At 40.4% G+C, this 21,834-nt stretch overlaps 1 protein-coding gene across 1 annotated transcript; it reads left to right on the top strand.

Moving 5' to 3' along the window:
* Nucleotides 1-352: 352 nt before the first annotated feature.
* Nucleotides 353-20,137, top strand: ATG4C (autophagy related 4C cysteine peptidase). Its single transcript, XM_085067425.1, has 12 exons — nt 353-457; nt 676-767; nt 2,956-3,086; nt 3,881-3,964; nt 4,628-4,861; nt 7,289-7,619; nt 9,447-9,517; nt 10,095-10,231; nt 12,126-12,204; nt 12,869-12,945; nt 15,848-15,967; nt 18,907-20,137. The coding sequence occupies exons 3-12, from the start codon at nt 3,011-3,013 to the stop codon at nt 19,075-19,077; spliced, it is 1,380 nt and encodes a 459-aa protein (XP_084923551.1). The 5' UTR covers nt 353-457; nt 676-767; nt 2,956-3,010; the 3' UTR covers nt 19,078-20,137.
* The last annotated feature ends 1,697 nt before the right edge of the window (nt 20,138-21,834 follow it).

Below are 21,834 nucleotides of genomic sequence, written 5' to 3'. Positions count from 1 at the left end.
ACCCCAAAAACCCACCTAAACAAAAAAAAAAGAGCAACCACACAATAAACCACCAAACAAAACCACAAAAAAAAAAATTCAAAGAAAACAACACGCCCCAAAAAAATCCCCAAGCAAAGAGCGAGACGCTGCTCAAGGCCAGCTGCAGCCCCGGGAAGGGCTGGGCTTCCCTCTCCGCTGCTCCTCCCGGGATTTCCCTCCCAGCCTCCTCCTCCTCCATCCTCTTCCTCCCTCCTCCTTCCCTCCTCTTCCTCCCGCCCGCCTCCCAGCCGCCCTCCCGCCGGACTACACCTCCCAGCATGCCCCGCGCGCGCCCACCAGCCGCCTCCTCGCGCCCCCGCCGCGGCGCCCGCCGGGAGTTGTAGTTCGCGCGCCGCTGCGCCGCGGCCGGAGCTGCGCCGGGAGGCCGCGCTGTGCCCTGCCGGCTCCGGGCATGGCGGAGGAGGCTCCGTGAGGGGTGAGCGGCGGCGGGGGGCGGCGGGACGGGCAATCCGCCGTGTGCTGCGGGGCCGGGAGCCGCCGAGCCCCTTGCCGCGGGCCGTGAGGGCTCCAGCTTGGCTGCGAACCCTGCCGGGGCGAAGCGTTCCGTCCTCGCTGCGGGATTAAGGAATAATCTGGTTTTCTTTCCCAGCCGCCTTCCAAGTATCGTTTCTAACTGTCCTGCTATGTTTGCAGCTCCTTCAAAATGCCCTCCGGCCGCTGCTCGAGATCGCTTTCCCGTGTGGGTTTGGCCGAGTGTCGCCGCTGCCGCTCCGCGCTGCTCGCAGGTACAATGGAAACCAGAGAGATCTTCATTAATAACAGATCATTTATCGCCTAATTAGCCGATTGAGGCTCCATCCGTCCTGCCCGCTGCGGACACAGCGGCGGCTTGCGTTGCTTTTGGGCTGTTTATGCAAACAAATGCTGGGTTTGGGGTTTTTTTGGGTGTTTTTCCATCGCTGGGCAAACAGCCTCTTGCCGGCATTGATCCCCAATTGCTGCTCCTCAGGGAAATCTCCCTTGTGGAGCTAGAGAACTTCTTAAGTGAGGCAAATTCGGGATCAAACCATTCGGTTCGGGTTTGATAATTTGATATTAAAGCCCATTGGGCTTGAATCTGTATTCCCTGGGACTTCTCCCGGTGCTGTCCCATGAATTCGAGTGGAACTCTTACTGATGCATTCTTATAATGATGGGGAAAAAAACCTGTGTTTTCCCAGTGAAAAAATTATACCTGTTTTTTGTTAGGATTCTTGAAAGCTCTTTCTGCATCTTTAGTATAATGCCAGGGAAGAAATGGACCTGGAGGAAAGATAAATGTGCTGTGATAACCATTGTCTTTTCAAGGAAAATTAGCTTCTTTCTCCTTTAAATAATTTTGTATTCAGGCTCTTTCAGAATTGTGGGGTTTGTGTAATTTCTAATTTTAGCCAGAGGAAGCTTTTATAGGAATTGGTTTTTAAGGCAATCAGTGGTGTCTGTGTATACAAAGTGGTTGTTGTTGATTGTGTGAAGAAAGGCAGGACCAAACACACCTCCTGGAGAAGTTCATCTTTCCAGCTTTGCTGTCTAGAGCCAATTATACAGTCAAACTTTCTTTTTTTTCCTAAAGAAGAAAGGCAGGGAGTTAAAACCCAACTTGAAATTCTCCTTTTCTTGCTTCCCCAGCTTAACACAAAGCTAATCATTAGCAGGGATGTAGACATTTATTATTTTCACTTGAAAGAAGTCAGTCTGCTCCCATGTTTGTGAGCTGGCATTGCTTCTTACCCTGTCAAAAAGCAGATTTTTATGAAATAATATGATGTAATAGTTGGAATGTTAGCTAGGGGTGGTTTGGGCAGCAGATTGCAGATCCCCAAAGCAGTGGATGTGTGTGAGTATCCTCAGGCTCAGATGATGTTGTCACCCTGACATCTTCACCCTCTCCTTAATTACATTGTCGCTGATTAGGTTTACTTAAAAAATGTTCCCAGTGGAGAGAAGTGACACCGTTTAGTCTTTGTCCTGCTTTTGATCACAGTTCCGTGGAGAATAGCCCATGGAAAGGTAAATATTCTCCAGATTCTCCTTTTAAAGTGAGGGTTTCTCCTGGCCCAAGTTTATTCATTAAATGAGGAAGTTCACTGTTGCTCACGTCATCAGCTGGTGCTATCAGAGCTCAGATAAAAATTCAGTGAGGATTGCAGTGATTTCCCACTGTTGATCAACTTCTGATGTCCCTCAAGAGCTGCTGTTGAAGCAGAAGCTTTTAATTTTTCTTCTCTCTGTGTAAGGGTTTGGGCCACCAAATATCAGCAAGAAAACTTCCTGTGTCAAATATTTTAAGGTGATCCACTGACAGAATACATGTGGTGAAGGAAGTTTTATTAATTAATAGCAAACTTCCTGTTACAAATGGTGCAGAGGGGTTCTGTCCCATTTTCCCAGATTTCTTAGGAGCAGGGATAAAGGTAGTTACATATTCTTTCTGTATTATTACCAGTTTAGGTGGCTTTTAGGGTGAAATCTGTCTTAACTTGCCATGCAGAAAGAGCCAATAAAGATGCATTTCCTTGGACAATTTATACGGACTTTTTACAAAATTAGCCTGCACTGTGGTGGATTTTAACACAAAAAGTGCTTATTGTATTATTTTCAGCAGAAAAGAGCAGCATTTTTTCTATTTGGCAAGGTGCATTAGAGCTCTTCATCTCACTGCTGCTAAAATCAATGTGCTCATGTGGCAGCACAGGTTTTGTGCTCTAGAGCAGTGCAAGGCAGAGCTGCTGGAGAACATTATCTTTTATTTAGCTTTGTGTAGCGCTTTTATTGGTGTATATTTGGAATTAAATTATTTTATTACTTATTCATGGGGCACAGGATTGCTTCCCAGTGCCTGGTAGTGGAAGGTTCTGTGAGTTTATTGCTGTTTCTGGCCATGTTAAGTACCTGCATGAGGGATGCTGAGTGTTTCTGTTTTTGTTTTTGCAGTAGCAGGACTGAAAGCCTTACAGGACAGAGATGGCTTTTTCTCTAGGATTTGAATATGGAGGCCACAGGGACAGATGAAGTAGATAAGATCAAATCAAAGTTTATGTCTGCATGGAACAACATGAAATACAGTAAGTGGAAGAGTGTGGTGAGATCTGTCCTATGAAAAGGAATGTTTCTTGTTGACATGAATAGAATCATAACTAATTAATACTAAAAATGCAGTATAGCCCTTGAAATAATTTTTCTTTGATATTGTAAATTAACCCCACTAGAAAACTTCTTGAGTTTTTCATTTTTTCAGATAAATCTTGCATACTTTCATTTTAAATGACTTATTTTGGAAACAGTAAATATATTATGTAAATGACACTAGATTTGCATGGAATTTAATAAGGGATTATATGGAATCATCTGCACAAACATTTTTTGTTTTTAAGTGTACTTTTATGGAAAAAAATAGGATAGTGTGTGAGCTACAAACTCCACTCAAGAATCTACTTGAGGAACATTTTTTTCCACAGTTGAACATCAGTGATTTGTTTATGTGCAACCAATTTTTCAAGTGTACCTTTTATTAATCTGTTCTTGACTTTTCTGCTTTCCCTTTAGGACTGAGGTTGTTCAGGTTTACCACCAGATTTCTGATAAGTTTTGTTAATTCTCATAACTGACCTTTGGAGATGTCTGACAAGATGAAAAGATCCTTTTTTTTCTGCTTTCTTTAAGGCTATCACATGTTTGAAAGGGAATAGCAGCCACTGCACCCTGTATGGGATTTTATATGAGACCAAAACCCAATTTCAATACTTTTTTTTTTTTAATTCCCCTTTCAAGGCTTAGCTTTGGCTTAACCAGATGCTGTTAACATTTCCTGTTGGAACACTTCAGTCACAAATGTGTATTTGTTTTGCATCTGCTCTAGGTTGGGTGTTGAAAACAAAAACTTACTTCGGTAGAAACTCTCCAGTCTTTCTGCTGGGCAAATGTTACCACTTCAAAACTGAGGGTGAGTACAGAGCACTTCACTCATTCCAGCCTTCCTCAGCAGCAGCTCTGTGGAGATACTTTTAATCTTCTAGAAAGACTGGCATTAACAATTACCAAATTCAAAATGTAAATATGAAAAGCTTGGAAAATACTCATTTAATTGCCCATCACTAATGCAACCCATCCCAACCTGCATTATTCAGATTTTACACCAAAACCGTGTTCTTTCTGTAAATATTCCTTTTGTAATTTGCACTTTACCATCAACTGGAGATTTTCTTTCTAAAAACTGCTGATGGAAATAGTGACAATAACTGATCAGGGTCACTATACCAACACCTTCCTTATCACTTTCCAGTGTGCAGTTTTTTAAGTCTCTCTCTGTTTGACCATTTACAGTTGGGTGAATTAAGCCCTTATTTGCAGGTCAGTGATTCCACTGGCACAGTGATGTCTGCATTGCTCTTTTGCTTTTTCCTTTTTTTTTGTTTCATCTGGCACATACCTATTATGTTTGCCTTCCAATTTTCCTTCGTTGCATTTGAAGCAATTGGTAGTTTTTGTGAATTTTTAAATGTAAAAATGAAATCTATTTTTCTAATAGATTTAATATTTGTTACTTGTTTTCTAATAACGGAAGTGCCATAAAAAATGAGTGTTTAAGCTGTGCTTTGCCTTCCAGAATCTGGTGAGCTCTCTACAGATGGGTCCAATTTTGATCAGATCAACACCGAGATTTCGGGGAACGTTGAGGAGTTCCGCAAAGATTTCATTTCTAGAATCTGGCTGACCTACAGAGAGGAATTCCCTCAGATCCAGGGCTCTGCTTTAACCACAGACTGTGGCTGGGGCTGCACGCTGAGAACAGGGCAGATGCTGCTGGCTCAGGGTCTGATGCTTCATTTCCTTGGCAGAGGTGAGTTGGGAGAGAAGATCTCTGGGCTTGGCAGAAGCACAGGCATTCTGTAGAGACCAAAATGGCCTTTTTTAATCCCAAATCTGAAGTGCCAGCTGGTTTTGGTTGATTTTTAACAGTAACTCCTTGTTACTGTTGGAATTGTCACATTTCATCAGTGATTGAGCAATTTCTGGGAACCAAAGTTTGCCCAACAAAACTTCTGTGGTGTTTTCAGTGTCTAATTCTGAGTTAAACATCACAAAAGTGTGATTCTCCCTACCTGGGTATTCTCATCCTTGCACATGTCCAGTTCTCTTGAAATCTGATTGTTTCTTGAACTCAGGATGTGCAGATGAGTTCCACAGGCCATAGCTGTGGGCTATGGCAGAAGTGATGTTCTTTTATCAGTTTTAAAGTTGTCCCTTATTGAATTTCTTCTGGTATTAATATATTGAGTTCCTAGAAGGATTCTAATCTAACTTCAATACATCATTCTCTGTGTGGAAATGTTCACTATGTCATTTCTTCCCTTCCCCCATCTACTTAGAGAGGAACTTCCCTTTTTTCCTTACCACTGTCTGTCTCCAAGTCCTCCCTCAGTCCCAGCCAGTTGAAGAAGCAGCTTTAGGAGCCATGGGACACTTTCTGCTGTCACAGGCTGAGTGTCCATGTCCTCCTCATCCTTCCAGGCTGAGCCATGTCCTGCAGAGAGGTATTTTAGGTTCTCAGAGTTAAACACCTTTCCTTTCCATCCCCTCCCCAATCCCTTTGGTAACAATCAGCCATTGCTTGCTGTCAGAGTGACCCAAGACATGGGCCTGAAGCCACCCAGGGGGGTTTGAGAGAACACAATGCATTGTTTCCTCAGCCATTTGTGGGATCCCAGCAATACTCTGGCAGAAGATCCTTCTGAAAGCCTGTTTTGATAACACTTTGCTCTTGCTGTGCAGCTCTGATGTAAGCTGGGAACAAGATCCCAACCCAGCTGCACCACAGAGTCTGTTCCCAGCAGCATCAGGACTGAACTGTGGGATTGGCTCATGGAATGTTCCTTTGGCTGTAGATATTTAAGTCAAAAAACATTCATTATCCCTTTCAGCTGGCTGCAGATACCAAAAAGTATGTGAATACTTCTGCTGAGAGCACAAATCCCTTAAATATCCTTTTTTTATACATACATTTAAAAGAAATTCAAGACCTGCCCAGAAGTCTCCCTGTGAGCAGGAGTGTGTAATGGCTCGTTTGGAAGTAACCCCAACCAAAAAAGCCCCAGGTTTCTATCTTTAAAATCCATGGTTCCAAAGAATTCCTTGCATGTCCCCCTTGCATCCTAATTTGCAAAGTGATGGGATGATTGCAGAGTGCTATTGTTTCTGTGGCAATCCAAATCCACAGAAAGATGGAGTATGGATGGTCTTGCTGGACTACTTTGCTCCTCACCTGGTCTGCTGACAGCTGGTGAATTATCTTCTCAAAGTCTTTTTATGAGGTCTGGGCAGCTTTGGAAACATATTCAGGTGTTTACAGGAAGTTTTTCATGGCTGTTTGCTCTTTTCCCAGAGATGTTTTCAGTCTAGTTTAATAGTGTTGTTTCTGTTAGGAAGCAAAACTTGCCTGAAGTTTCTAGCTGAGATATTTACACTTCCACTGCCATGGAACGTTCCAGATATTGCTGAATGGTGGTGTGAATGAATTTTGGATTTTAAATATTAAGTTTGACTTTGAAATGCCTGTGCTTAAGACACTGACTGAAATGTGAAGCTGAGAGTCCAGAGCAGCAATGCCTGTGAGATGTTAGACTGAGCTGACACAGGCTGGGTCTGTGTTCAAGTACTGTTGGAATTGTGGGAGAATTCCAGGCATCTTCCCTGAACCCCATTCTGCTGGAGAGGAATGCTGTGTGGGATGCATCATCCCTAGGGAAACCTTCAGCTGGAAAAGCAGACTGAAAATACTGTGCTGAGTGATATTTAAACAAATTTGCCTTGTAATCTAAAAGAATTAATGAATTTAGTGAATAAAGAAATCCTGCCTGTTTTTCTAATGATCTGCCAGGAAGAAGTGTTTGCTTTTACATGAATAATTCCTCAGGTCTGCCTGGTTTTTTAATAACTGAAAAATGAGAAGAATTAACAGCTTTTGAAAATTCCTGTTTGACATGGATAAAAGGTTTTTGGATAGTAGTGAATATGTTTCTGTATTTCATATGGAAGAGAGTTCTAACCTGTAATCAGGTATATCTTGTTTATCCTGGTGACTGGGATTGTCACCAGAAAATCAAAGCAAATCCTCCTCTACTGGAATTCTTTGTTCACCTGTTAACAGTGACATGTAAAATACACATTATTGCTTTAAGGAGTGTTGGGGACAAAGGGAAGTGCTTTTCTTATTTTGCCACAAAGTTACTATTAAGGTGAACATGGCTTTTGCCCTTTCCTGCTGCAGCCTGGGTGTGGCCAGAGGCTCTGGACATGGACAGCTCTGACTCTGAGTCCTGGACCAGCAACACAGTGAGGAAACTCACAGCTTCCTTCGAGGCATCGCTCACTGCTGAGAGAGACCCCAAAATCCTGCCTCGTCCCCAGAGGGGCCCAGCCAGGAGGAACTGGGATGTCACCGAGATGAGGAATGAAGTTTATCACAGGAAAATCATCTCCTGGTTTGGTGATTCCCCTCTGGCAGCCTTTGGGCTGCACCAGCTGATAGAATATGGGAAGAAATCGGGGAAGATGGCGGGGGATTGGTATGGACCTGCTGTGGTCGCACACATTTTGAGGTAAAACACCTTCACTCGCTGCTCCTTTCCTTTGGTGCATCACAGGGAAGCATTGCTGAGTGTCCTGAGATCACTTCAGCCTAATTGAGCAGCAAACTGTTCATTATTGGCTTTGTAAAACACCCATAGCAGGAGCAATTCCGGAGATTTTTCGCGGGCAGGAAGGGAAATAGCAGCAGGTGCAGGGATTGAATGCTGAGCTTTTGTCAGTCTGATTTCAGGAAAAAAAACACAACATCCCTGTTTACTTATAGAATCCCAAGGATCTCTCCCAAACCTTGGAAGTGGAGCTGCATTTAATGAAATGTTCTAAAAACTAACCACTCTTTCAACCTTGGAACATGCATAACATTAGAGATTTTTTTTTTTTTATACTGTAACCTGGGGGCTGTAATGTACTGATAGTGTAATGAAATGTCAGAGCTAAAATTGATGTTTTCAGCATTTCTTTGCACACATCAAATTCTTGTGAAACTGTAAATGTATGGGACTATTAATATTATAATTATACCCCAGTAAAAGTAAAGGGTCTGTGACATTCAGCATGGTTAAAAAAAAAGTCGAAAGTCAAATTTCTCCATACTGTGAGCCTTGATATCCAATTCTTTGAATGTTTCTTTGGGTTTTTTGTAGTCTTATATGTATATTTTCTTAGTGGGTTACAGTTTACTTATAAAGTGAATCACTAATGAATCATTTAAGCAGCAGAAGGCAAAGTTCATGCATTTATATATTTATATGCATATATAAATAGAAGAATTTGATATTTAGTGTAAATGATATGTTAATCTGAAATGCAGCTGTACTGAAATAATCAGGTGTGCATCCATGTAGAGTTCAGCATTATTAATGTGTTTTATTCTACTTTTTTCTGATGATGGAAGCTGTCAGAATTTTTTTGCTTGCTTAAACAAATTATTAAATTATTTGTCTCCCTAATGGGAGCAGCAGGGATTTGGTGCAGAATTACACTCACCACAACCCCAGTGATTTCCAGCCCTGCGAAGGTTTCCTTTCCTGGATCTTTCTGTCTTACAGCAGCACTAACAATGTACAACTCCCTCATAACTTGGAAATGACTGTATTAAACTATTCCTCAAAATATAGTAGGAAATAAAGGGATAGTGACCATTTAATGCAGGTGTGTGTGGAACTCAAAGGCAAATCCTCTATTTTGAACAGTTTCATTTCTTTACAAGTGTTGTCCCTGATTGATGACCATGGGTCTGACTATCAGCATAGATTTTCTTTTTACTTTTTAGGTATTTTAGTCTTCTGAGGGAAGTCCAATGTTGTAATTACATTTTTCAAAGTTTTGGTGAAACCTTGCACCTTTTTATTTCCAGGTGCTAATTTGTGAGTTTTTATATGAACAGAGATCAAATGAAGAGATCTAATGAGTTGAAAATAATATTTTTGTCAGCAAACTTAGCCTTTATCATCAATATGCATGACAGAAAATTGTTAGAAAGAAATAAAATAGTTAATGTGAATTTAATTGTAAGTTAATGTGGGATTTGAGGCCTTTTTTTGTGGGTTTCATTTTTTCTTCTAAATAACCAGACATTGTCATCTTGGCTCGGGAAAAACACGTTGCCATATAGGTTGGATCTTGGTGTCCAGTGCTTAAAAACAAATAAAAACCTGTATTTATCAGGAAGGGAAGGTGTCTTGAATTAAAATAACCCAAAACCCCAAACAAACAAAAAATCCCTGTAAAAAACCAATTAAAATTAACCTGTTTCTAAAAACGCAAAGTAATTTGCTTATTTACGATTAATTTTTTAAAGTGAAAGTTAAATTAAATAGTTTTGTGTTTGTACTTAGAAAAGCTGTTGAAGAAGCAAGAGACCCTGAGCTGCAAGGAGTAACAGTCTATGTTGCTCAGGATTGTACAGGTAAATGTGATTTTGTGGATTTTTGCAAACATTATAGATTCTCTTTACGCCTTTCAGTTAGCACTTAACAGCAGAGCTTTAAAGGGAAAAAAAAATCCCTATAAAATGGATCCACAAAATTGAGAATATGTAGAGAAAGGGGGTTCTTCATATGTGCAGATTTTCTTTGTACATTGCTTGCTTGGTACCTTATGGTGGAATTCCAAATCAGCAAATCAATTATTGCCTCTTTTCCTTTTACATGGAGATGTTTCTGTTAGTTGGAAGCTTTCAAGTTTTAATTATTCCTTTCAGGAGTTTATATGCAGCAATAAATACTCATTGGCTTTCTCCTAACCTACCCCTTCTGCATTTCCTTGGCATCACAACTCAGCAGCAGCAAAAAAAATTACATCTCCACAAAACATTGCTGGGAATGAGGAGGCACAGCACTGGTTCTGAGTCACCTGGGGTTGTGTTTTGGGAGGACAGGAGGATTTGGAAAAGCTGCAGTTTCAGTGATGCCATGTTGTAAGTGTGTCTCTAAAAACCAGAGGTTGTATTTTAAATTTTAATATTTCCCTGTGTCTCCTTTCAGTCTACAGCTCAGATGTTATTGACAGACAGTGCTCTTTTATGGATTCTGGGAAATCAGGCACAAAAGCTGTAATTATATTGGTTCCTGTGAGACTCGGTGGAGAGAGAACAAACACAGACTACCTGGAGTTTGTAAAGGTATGAAATGAGAGTTCAATCATTTTTCAAAGAGGAGCACAAGGGGATATGAAAAGCGACTTCACGAGGGTAATTCTCCCCATTAAACGTGTGGTGGGGATTTTACAGTTGAAGGTTGTAAAGTTTGACTTTACAGATTTTAAATTTCCCTATTACAAGATCAGACATAATTGCAGAGCACATGATGTCCCTTGGTAAAGCACTGATAACTGTCCTGCTCCTCCAGCAGCCACCTGAAAAGACATTAATGCAGTGGCTCAAATTACCAATGGTAATTTAATATAGCAGGGCTCTAATAGCATATGTAACTAAGGATCAGGCAGCATTTTAAAATACAAATACACTCAATTCCTTACTCTGTTTCTTATTTTCATAAATGTCAAATGGTTTAAAGTTGTTGCCTTTCCATTCTTCCCATTTTCTTTTGTCTCTTTGTTCCCATAGAATTATTTGCTATCTTTAGTCACTATTTCATGTTTTTTCACTGTCTGGATGGATGGTTCTGAGGACAGTGATGCAGGAGTAGCAAGCAGTTATCCCATATGAAAAAGAGCTGGAAAAAAGGAAAACTCCAGGAGAAAGCAGAAGGGGGAAGGTCTGTGCTGTGGTTTTTCAGCAGAGGTTCTGCAGGATGTGCTGCAATGCTGCCTCTTGCTCCTCTTAGGGAAGACCTTGTTCTCTTATTCCTGCTGCTTTTATTTCCTTTTCCATGCTCCTCTTTATCTGACTTTAAATTTTGGGTTCATTTTTACATTACCACAGTGTAGCATGAGCAAAAGCTGAGAGTCTGTAACATTATTTATTTTTGTGGCTGCCTCTTCCCTGGAACATTTCAGGCAAACATTTTGGTTTTTACTGGCATGGGAAGACAGACTGGTGAAGGCTTTGAATTGAGGATCTTAAATTGTTATTCTCCCCTGTTCATTTTCCTTGTATTTTCTGTTGGTTTTGGGAAAATTTTAGGGTTTTTTTAGGGTTTTTTTGGCTTCCCTGTGTGATTCCCGCTGCTCCCTTCCCAAGGCTGTTCATGGAGGCTGTGATGAGAGAGCTTTCAATTGCAGGAATCAGTCACTCCAGTGTCTGCCTTGACTGTTCTCCAGAAGTGACTACATTTCTTGGAGTCTGGCTTTAAGTTAAAAATGCAGATTTTTAGAATGTAGCACGAGAGGTAATTTCTACAAAGGATTTTATATTTATGGGTGAAAATGGATAAATTTTTTATAATTCACTTTTACAAGAAGCTTCCCATAGATTAAACAGTTATCCATTACTCTGAGGAGCTTTGCTCTTTCTCTGTTCTGCCCTCCTTGGCTCTTGGAGCTTTTGCTTCTGATCTTCCTGAATGTTCTGTGATGCTCAGAGCATTTTCTAAGGAAACCTTCTCATTTATATTTTAAATAAATTTCCTAAGGAAGCCTTCTCATTTGTACTTTAAATAAGCATCACTTTTTTAACCTGTATAAACCATGCTGGATTTGACTCTGTAGCATCTCTGGGGAGGTTTTTAAATGACTTTATCCTTTTCTAAGCAGGGAAAGTTTTATCTTGAGAAGCCTTGGTATTAGTAGTATGATAAAATCAATCTTTTTTAGAGAGAAAAGTTCCCTACTTACAATACTTTGGGATATTTGGCTCAAGGAATTGCTGCTTAATTTGTGACATGTTTTGTCTCCTCCCTAACATGATCTGTGGATATCTCATGGGAAGGGAATACTTTCTCTGGAATACCTGCTGGTGTGGTTTCACTTTGGTCAAGCCCCAGGAAATCATGGAGTCTTTAAAATAAACAAAAAAACCCCAAAACTGTTGGCCTAAAACAGCAAAGAGCAAATATTTTAATTCAGTTTAATACTTTGGTTAATGCTGTCCTAATTATTTCACATTCTTGTTTTAGGGAATTTTAAGCCTGGAATACTGTGTTGGCATTATTGGTGGCAAACCCAAGCAGTCCTATTACTTTGCTGGATTCCAAGGTGAGTGGTTTAATGTGTTATGTCTCCTCAGGATTTTTTTCTCTCCGAGTTAGGAAGTTAATATCAGAGCAGTGGGAAATAGCGTGATTAAAATAGCAAAATGAGTACCTTATTAATTCATCACATCTCCCCAAGTCCAGCCATTTGTCATTTACCCCATGGAGTAATTGGATTCTGTAAAATGTACATTTAATTTCCGTTGTTGCATAAACAAGGCATAATTTATCTGTTTCACCAAACTTGAGGAGCGTTTGCTGTTCCTGCCTGGCAGTTCTTATTTAGGTATTTACTCTCTCCTGCTTTAAGTGGTGTTAGTTGATGCCTAAATGACAAGCAATATATTCTTGCTGTCAGGATGAAGCAGGGCGATACATTTTTCATATGCAAACTCCAGAATATAATTGTGTGTTTGTAAAAGTAATTTTATCACCAAAAATTAAATGACAGTTTCATCACTTTATAAAAATTCTGCTTATACAAGCATATTTGATTATGCAAAAGTTAATCTGTCCTGCAAAAACCTATGCTTCAGTCAATGAGTATCAGCCTGGCAAGCAGTTACTCACTGGCTTTTTTTCCAGCTGTTCTGCATAGAAATTGGATTGTAAGCAGTGTAATAATAAGGTGTTTTTTGAATTACTTGTCTTCTGTTTTGTCCTTGTAGATGACAGTTTGATTTACATGGATCCTCATTACTGCCAATCTTTTGTAGATGTCAGCATAAAGGATTTCCCTCTTGAGGTACTATGGATATAGACCTGGCACTGTTTGCTTCCCATATGAATCAAACACTAATTATTTAGAGATGTTCTAGCTAGCTGCAGCTTTATGGCTTTACAGTTACATGTTATTTATCAATGTCCTGCCCTTCTTTATAGGCCTATAATCAACAAAAATGACCAGAGGTTAAATCTCAATATGGGGGTTTCATTTTTACTTCATTAATCTTCATCTGTTTTCTTTTTAATGATCATAAAAATCTCCAAAATAGATGATCACTTCATTTAAGTAATTTGCCATCAAAGAAAATAGATAATATTTGTAGATCTTAAACCTGTTTGGATTTGGAGTTTATAGTTTGTCTTTTTGGTCATTTTGTTGTTTGGTTTTTTGGTTTTTTTTAAATTCAAATTGCAATCAACATCCTGGAGAGAATTCCTGTGGTATTCAATAGTAGGAGCCTGGAAATAGATGGAGCTAAAGGAGAATAGATGGAGCTAAAGGAGCTGATTAGAGAACTCAATTTACAAATACCCTGGGAAAACATTATCAGCTGAAAGGAAGTGTTCAGTAGCCACAGCACTCACAGTCCAATCCTCAGGGCCACCCAGACAAACTCTCCTTGGTTTTGTGCCCAACTTATGTGAACTTCCAGCAGCTCTTGGTTCAGTAGGAACAACCTGTGGGTGAATCCACAGCCAGGACTGCAGCAGCTGCTCTGGAGCAAAATAATATCAAAAAGCATTCAGAAAAACTACTTTTACATATATGTATTTATAGATTTATTTATGTATTTATATATAAAATCTGAAAGTACTTACACAGGGCTAATGACAAGTCCTTAAAGCAAACACTTCATATTTTTCATTGTTTATGTTTAACTAAATGCTTGAATTAGCATCTTATATAATATAGAAGTGGAAGATTCTCTAGGTAATGAGAAGGTTGTGATAGAAGCAAAAGGACACAGCAGCAAAATGTATCAGAAAATACAGTTTGGTTGTATTTAGAGATGCCTTTAGGTTTGCCCTGTTGAGATATTTGGAGGAGGAGTTGCTGAGTCCCAGCTCTGCCTGGGATGCTAACCCAGCTCCTTCCCCTTTATCCTAGTAACTGTTTTGATCCAATGCCTTGAAGATTTTACAGTTTGGGAAAAACCAGACAAAAGGTGGGAAGAGCACAAAGCAGCAGAGCTGGAGTGACTTCCTGAAGGTCCTGCAGTGGTGCAGTGGCCAAGCTACAAAAATACACATCTTTTTGGGTTCTGTTCCTATGGCTCAGCCTCCAAATTGTGCTGCAGGCTGACATTAATCTGAATTTCCCAATAATATCAAGGTTTTTAGCTGTGTTTGGAAGGTTTGCAAGCTGCCAGCTTGGCTTGATCGCATCCTAATGCTTTCCTGCAGACGGAAAATAGATTGCAATTTAATGCTTGGTGCATTTAATAGTATTATATCTTTGTCCAGAAATGTCAAAAGTAAACAGAAATTGCTTTCTTAGTGTGGATAGTTGCTTGTTAGATTTATCTGTGGGGAGTATTTTCAAAATTGACAAATTGTCCAGAATAAGTTGGAAATCAATCCACTCTGTATTGGCTTCCAGCATCCATTTGTTTGGAGGAGTGGGAAAAAAAAAAATCCTCCCCACTTCTCTTTGTTGTGCAGTGATTTGTGCAGCACTGAACCTCCTGTCCTGGCAGTGCAGCACAGCTGGAGGGACAGGGTTGGGGCTGGATGGGATGGGTGAGGCAGGCTTTGATTTATGCATTTGATGGCTCAGGAATTAATATTAAAAACACAACTGCTGTTTAAAACGTTGGAACGGCGAGGAGAAAAAGCAGTGGCTAAATGCAGTGTTGCAGAAATTGCCCTAATCATGTTTGTGGATGTTTTTTAGCAGAGATTTTATAGAAATACCTTTTGGGTTTGTAATCACCAGGAAAGAACAGTATATTTTATTATGTAAAACTGCTGCAGGGTGGTTACACTCGGGTTTGGTGACCAGTGCTGTCCTCTGTGGGTTGACTTTTGGCAAAAAAGGGATTTAGTAGAGGGAGGATGATGGGTCATCCTCTGTGTTAGAGACAGAATAGAGAGGTTTGGCTCCCTTTGAGAGCAAGTGAGGAAATAATTGCAGTTATTGGACAATGAGCTTCACCAAAACCACACTTCCTGTAATAAATAACCACAGAATCAGGGTGGATAGGATCTACTTATTTTTTCTCTCATAAACTGAGTGAGGAGCATGGGGAAGGTGGTTTGGTGTTTGTTTTCTCCTACTCAGGGCTGCTGAAAGTAGCAGTTCACAGCACTGTCAGGGCATCATCTGTCAGGGAAAGAGATTTCACGTTAGGAAAAAGCCATTTGTAAAGCAAGGCATGTTTGGGTTTTCCCTACTTGTGGATCATTGTAATAATGGTTTTGCTTTCGTATGTTTTGTGGGTTTTTGAACCCATTTCATTTACTAAAGGAAAATGCATGAGGTTGGTTTATTCCATTATGTCTCTTTTATAGAGGCTGGGGGAGGGAAAGGGGCACTGGGCAGTGGTAGTAAAGCAGTAAGATAGTGCAAAAGCTGTTACAAATTCAATTTGCTGAAGAGCATTCACCTTCTCTGCCTTGGGAATATTCATAAAGTATTGCTGGGAGCAGCAGAGCTTTGACAGATTCCAAACTAACGTGGTGGTGTGGGGAAGTTAGGGAACAGCAGGAGGTTTTACACGGCTGGGGAAGGGTGGAATTACTTAAATATTTGGGGGGGGGTGGGAGAAAAATGATTTCCAAAGTGTATGCTGGGGTTTAATTCAAGTGGTGCTGGGGATTGGATGTTTTAGAGCTGGTGGGGACAAAAGTAAATGCATGAATTTGTGCTGTTCCCAGCCCTAACACTGTGTTTTGTGTTTTTTTAATTGGGAAACTTGCAGTCATTCCACTGTCCTTCTCCCAAAAAGATGTCATTCAAAAAAATGGATCCGAGCTGCACGATAGGATTTTACTGTAGGACTGTGCAGGACTTTGAGAAAGCTTCTGAAGAAATCACCAAGGTAGGTGTTGGGAGTTCCCAAATCCATTCCTCGGCTGGAAAGGGTGTGGGGAAGGGAAGAGAATCAGCTTCACCCTTGTAAGCAGACAATTCTTTTTGAGATGTTTCTCACTGCTTTTAGCGCTGTCAGAAATGCAGGTTGTTGTTAAGGATGGAATACAGAGGCTGTTCTGCCCTGTGCGAGGAGCAGAGCCCGGGCTGTGCCGGGAGGTGTCCGATGGCCCACGAGGTGGCACTCGTGAAGTGGGAATGTCCCTGCCAGCCTGCGAGCTGGGCTGCCCGGCCCGGGGCTGCTGGGGAGCAGTGTGTGCCTCGGGAGGCACTGGGGTGGAAGGGAAGGGTTTGTCAGTGCCCAGACTGTTTGTTAATTCTCGGTAGCACGAGTGGGTTTTGCCGGTGGGAAGTGCAGAGCTCTGGTCTGAGCTGCACAGAGCAGGTGCCAGCCAGCAAACCTGCCTGACCCAATCCTTCCCCTGCAGAAACACTGCTCTGCCTTCACTTAGGGCCACTTGCAATCAGCTTTCCTTCTCCTTGGTTATTCCAGTATGTGAGGGTGTGAAATGCAGCATCATGAATGTGTTCTGAGCTGCTCTGTGTTCTGTGGTTTAAAAAATACTCCAGGAAAAGGATGCAGCAGCAGAGGATGGGCACAATATTGATACTCCAACCATAGCAGTTGTCACAGCAGCACAAGGAATTAATGTTCATCCAGTGATTGGAATGTCCTGATAAGTGGTATTAGTATTAGAGCCAAAAAAAAATTTTTTAAAACTTAATACCATTTCATAAGTTGGTATTGATTGATGCTGAAGTCGTTTTTTTGATTCTCACGCAGAGAAGCAAAAAATAAATTTAAAGAAGTAAAATACATGAAAACTTTAAATAGTGAAGTTTCTGTTCTTCCATGTTTTCCTTCTCTGTCACATCAAGGAAAGAATGACATAACATGGTAAAAAAAACCAATCTATTTACAAAATCAGTTTCAGTGGAAGTTTTCTTTCTCCTGTTTGCTTATTTCTCATCTTTCAAGTTTGGTATTAAGTAAAATTCTTTCCTGAAAGTATGTTGTGAAAATACTCTTTTGATCCAAGTCTTAGAGTTACTATCCTGGTATTTTAAATAAGAGCTCTTCAATATTAGAGATATTATTTTATATAAATACATTTCAGGCAGTGTCAGTGTGAAAAGAGATGAAAGTTTGGATATAGATACAGTGAGAGAAATATTCTATCAACTGATCTTGCAATTCTTCACATGCTTTGTGTTTTCCTTCTCTTCCATTATTTTTCCCTTTGTTTGCAATTGCAGTGTGATAACTCTTGAACTGTAAACCTCAGTGTATTCCCAGTGTGCCCTGTGGAGGCTGGACAAAAAAATCCAGGTTCTCCCTGCTTTTTTGGGTAATAAGAGGTGAAAGAAAATATTTAGCATTTGTTACTTGAGGATTAAGTTTATGAGCCATATGTTCAGGGATAGAAAAAAATTGGGTGTCATAATTGAGGCCCAAGTGGAGTGGTGAGTGAAACTCCATCCAGACTACATTCAGGCTTCATTTGGGAGTTGTTTTCCCTATCCAAACCCATGCCAGAAAATAAAAAATCCCTTGGGATTATTGTAAGGCTGCATTTACCTGTTTGTGGCCCAAATGTAGCAGAAATGAGAGAAGAACTGGAGTTGAACGTGGATTCAGTTCAGCACAAAGAATTATTGTTGCAGTGACAGTCTGACATTGAAATACTGAAAATATTGATCTTTATCAATAAACTCCTTCAGATATCACTGCAGTGGTGTCTGCAGAGAACTTGGAAGTTCTTTAGAGTTTCAGATTCTCTGTGATCACTGTGGCTTGATGAGAGTTACATAAATCTGGACCAGGATCCCTTGGACTTTGTTCAGGGTTTCCTCACCTCCCTCAGTCCATGGAAAGAGATGTTGTGGAGGAGGAAATCTCAGTAAAGCTGAACACAGACAAGGCAGTGAAACCCCAGGATTTTACTGGGATTGATTTCTTTTTTTCTTCTTTTTTTAAACCCCCTCTCAACCCCTGCCTGTCTTTTTGAAATAGTTCTTATTGTTTAAAAATCTATTTAGGAGGTTTTTAACTGATTTAGACTGATTGTTCTCCTGAAATCATGTTCAGTGATTTTTAGTTCTGCACAGTGTGTTTCTCTAGCCTGATGTAGTTCTGCATGTCACTGCAACACTGGGCTGGTTTTTCCCAAGCAGGTAAGAAAAAGTAAAATAAATTAAAAAATAAATCAGTGAACAAAACACCATGAAAGGCTGAAACGTTTTTCAGTGTTTGGTGTGCTGTTAAAGGTGTTTGGCTGATCTGTTTCAGTATTTTTCATTCCCCACCACCCTTTTTTTTCATGCTCTATTTTCTTATTTACAAATGTAGATTTTGGGCACCCTGGTTCCCTGTGACTATCACCAATCTGGTGTGAGCCATGTCCTCCTGACTGTCTTATTTACATTGGTGAATGTGTTTTAACTTCTAATAAAAACATGGATTATTTCAAATCTCTGCTGATTCTACAGTAAAAATACCTCCCCAGGCTGCTCAGTGGCTGCAGAATTCATACCTGTGCTTGAGGACACCCTTATGGCCATTAACTATTTTGTAGAGGTTTTTATCTTCTGTCTTTTACCCTTTTATCTTTGTCTTTGTTGCACTGAATCAAACAGCACATCCAGGAGATCTGTGTGGAATAAAAAGAGGGATAGGCATGAAATCAACAGCTACCTGAAAAAGAAAGGGAAGTAAATGTCTAACAGGAGGAGGAGATGTTTGGATTGTGCAATGCTTTTGTTTTGGTGAGATAATAGAAATAAACAATGCATTTTTTCCTTTGCAGTCATCATGAGGTGAATATTAGTGTTTAATGTATTTCTTCATTTCCAATGAATGTTTAATCTGGTTTGTGTTTTATATTGTAGATGCTGAAATCTTCATCCAAGGAGAAATACCCCCTGTTTACTTTTGTCAAGGGTCATTCTAGAGACTATGACTTGGCTTCCAGTCCACTCCATGAGGAAAATTACCTTTTTTCCGAGGATGAAAAGAAAAGACTAAAGAGATTTAGCACAGAGGAGTTTGTGCTGCTTTAAGGACATTTTACACAAGAGCATGGGCAGCTGTCCAGGAGAACACTTGCCTTTTAAAATATAAAAAATGTACCTGAATTCCTCCCCAAAAAAGGCAAGCCTGTGCTGAAATTGGTCTATTTTCATAAAGATGATAATGTTTTATATGTTCAAGTCTTGAAGATGTCATTTACTAATGTATGTACTAATTATTTTTGCTCACTCCTGGCTGGAGGAGTTTCCATGCCCTCGTGGTGGTGAAGGGAGAGGCTCTGCTCAGAGCCAGGTGTGCCTGCAAAGTCCCTAAATCCCCCTGTGCCACTCCTGTCCTGAATTCCAGGTCACCTCCTGAGCAGAGCTGCCTGCTGTGGGTGAGTTCTGTCAGAATGCACACTCTGGAGCTCTAGTCCTGTCTTATTCCTGCACTTACTCCTGTCTGCAGCACAGCTGGAGTTGTGTCCTGTTGGTGGCAAAGGGACAAAGCTCAGCTCTGGGGCTCCACCAGGAGTTCTGCTGCCATCCTGCCACACATCCTGAGCTTTCCCTGCTGGAAAGGTGAGCTTGATGGATCAGGAGTCACTGTCACTTGCAATCCTGACATAATTATATAGGCTGAATTGTGAGTTAAGATACTATTTAGCAGTATGACTTTCTAATGGTTTCTCATTAAGCTTGCTTTGGAGCCTTAATATGAGGAGTGAAGATAAAGTATTACCTTTCCCCACAATTTTTAAAGGTTATACTATTAATATTAACTGCAACCAATCAAAGCAGCTGGAGACAATTATTAGAAGAGAGCAGTGTTTGTTTCCTGTTTCAACTACCATAATGGTGAGGCTTCTCCTGTCAGAGCAGCTTTTAAATCAAAGCAAAGGGGGGTGGATGTGGAAAATTCTGGGCTGTGATGATTTTTTTTTGTTGTTTTGATACGTGTTGTTACTGTACAAATGATTACTTGATGGTGTGTGTTCTCAGATTGCAAACAAATGTACAGAAGTAGTTTCATGTTTTAACAAAGTAAATGCAATATTTAAAAAACCATATTAACGCTGCTTGGGAAATAAAAGAGGTGTGAAAATATGAAGTGCATGTGCCTTTTGTATTAATTATTAGATCCTCTAAGAGTGAATATAATCCTGCATCTAAAACAATATTGTAAGGTGTGAATACTCTGTTTATTTGCAATAAAGGCAGATTTTATTGTTGTGTTGTAAACCAAATGTTACCTGTTCTAAGTGCTGCTCAGGCACAGAGGCACAAGTGTTGCTGATCCAAATAATAAGCATCATGTTTGTTCATTAAAGCACCTTTTACCTTTTATGAGCAAGAAGTGACTAATGGATAGATCTCAGGCAGAACTAGACCAAGTCTGTGTGTGTCAGGGCTGGAGCTTGCATTTCCATGTGTTAATTGATATTCCAAAAAGCCAAAATGAGATTGTGGTCATTTGTTTTCAAGAAAAAAAAAAAACCCACACATTATTTGTCTAAATCAGTAACCTCTGCACTGCTGAATCCTGCTAATATTTGGCATAACAGGACTTTTTACCAACAGGTATGTGAGGGTGTTCTGCTTGGTCTTCATATTTTTCATTAATAGCCCAGAAGAGGGAGTAAACAACATATTTATGGAATTTAGATGTCAAAATGAGGAGAATTGTGGATGTCAGAGCTGGAAGAGAGAAGATTCCTGGTGAGTGGAGCACAAGGAAATGCAGCTTTAGCAAGGATAAGGCAGAGTGGTTCCTCTGGGTGACAGTGGACAGGAAATGAGACACCAAGTTGTGCTTTGCTTTCACATTTAAAAAAAGAAAAGCAATCAGATGCTGCATCATTAGCAGCTTCTGTCACAGCAGGGGAGTTTAATTGGTCTAATCTGCTTTCAGTGGTGCTCTCCTCTCTGCTTCCCTTTCCACCAGGAAGGCATTAAGTGCTCAGAAGAACAGGGAGAACCATCAGGAGCCTGCAGGGATGGATTTAAGGAAGATTTACCTCGGAGCTCTGTGGTTGTGTGACTGTGCAGCTGGAGAGGTGGGAAGCAGTGCAGGGTACAAAAGTGCAATGGATGTGCTTTGGGAGAGAGGAGTTGAGGCAATATTCCATGGCCAGGAGCTGTTGTGTGCTGCACATTTCCAGCTCCATCGTGGACAGGACAGGAGCTGCAGCTGAGATGGGAACTGAAGGATGAATTTTCCTTTTTCCACGACTCGATGAGCTGAATTCAGGTACCTTCAAAAAATCCCATGTGCCCAGACACAGCCATTGTGTCTGCAGAAAGGACCGAAGACCTTTGGTTTGGAATTCTTGGGATGGAAATGGTCCAATGGAATTACAAGAGCTGCAGTACAGAAATGTAAAAAAGGAAAATGTAGTTAAGCCATTCCAACAGTAAACTTCCCTGGAAGGGTGAAATGGTTGCACTTTCCCCAGACTTTTTGCAACAGGATAAATAATGTGGTGGTTGAAACATCTTTGAACTTATTAAATAGTAAAAATTTTTCCCTTTCTAAGGGAAGGAAAAGTAGCAGTGCTACAACAGCAGCTGGGTTGTGATCCTTTAACTTGTAGCAAATCCTTTAGTTCATCACAGTGGGGTTTTCTTAAAAGCCTGCTACAAATAATTGTTAAAAATTAATGGCTATTTTCAGGGGTTTTCACCGTGTCTTTTGCCCAAGCTTTAAGCACAGACAAGCCCACAGAATGCCCTGGTGCACTTGTGTACAGAGGTGACACAAGTTAAATTACCAAGTTACCCAAAATTAATGTTTTTGGGTAACTACAG

This window comes from Lichenostomus cassidix, chromosome 8 (assembly GCF_008360975.1).
Source record: "Lichenostomus cassidix isolate B80296 chromosome 8, HeHo_3.0, whole genome shotgun sequence".
In the NCBI taxonomy this organism is placed as follows: domain Eukaryota; kingdom Metazoa; phylum Chordata; class Aves; order Passeriformes; family Meliphagidae; genus Lichenostomus; species Lichenostomus cassidix.
This window is presented reverse-complemented; position numbering and strand designations above follow the sequence as displayed.

Coding starts and splice junctions, on each gene's coding strand:
- ATG4C (XM_085067425.1), top strand. CDS start 3,011: ATGGAGGCCACAGGGACAGATGAAGTAGATAAGATCAAATCAAAGTTT. Junction 12,205..12,868: donor TTACTTTGCTGGATTCCAAG/GTGAGTGGTTTA, acceptor TTGTCCTTGTAG/ATGACAGTTTGATTTACATG. Junction 12,946..15,847: donor TAAAGGATTTCCCTCTTGAG/GTACTATGGATA, acceptor GGAAACTTGCAG/TCATTCCACTGTCCTTCTCC.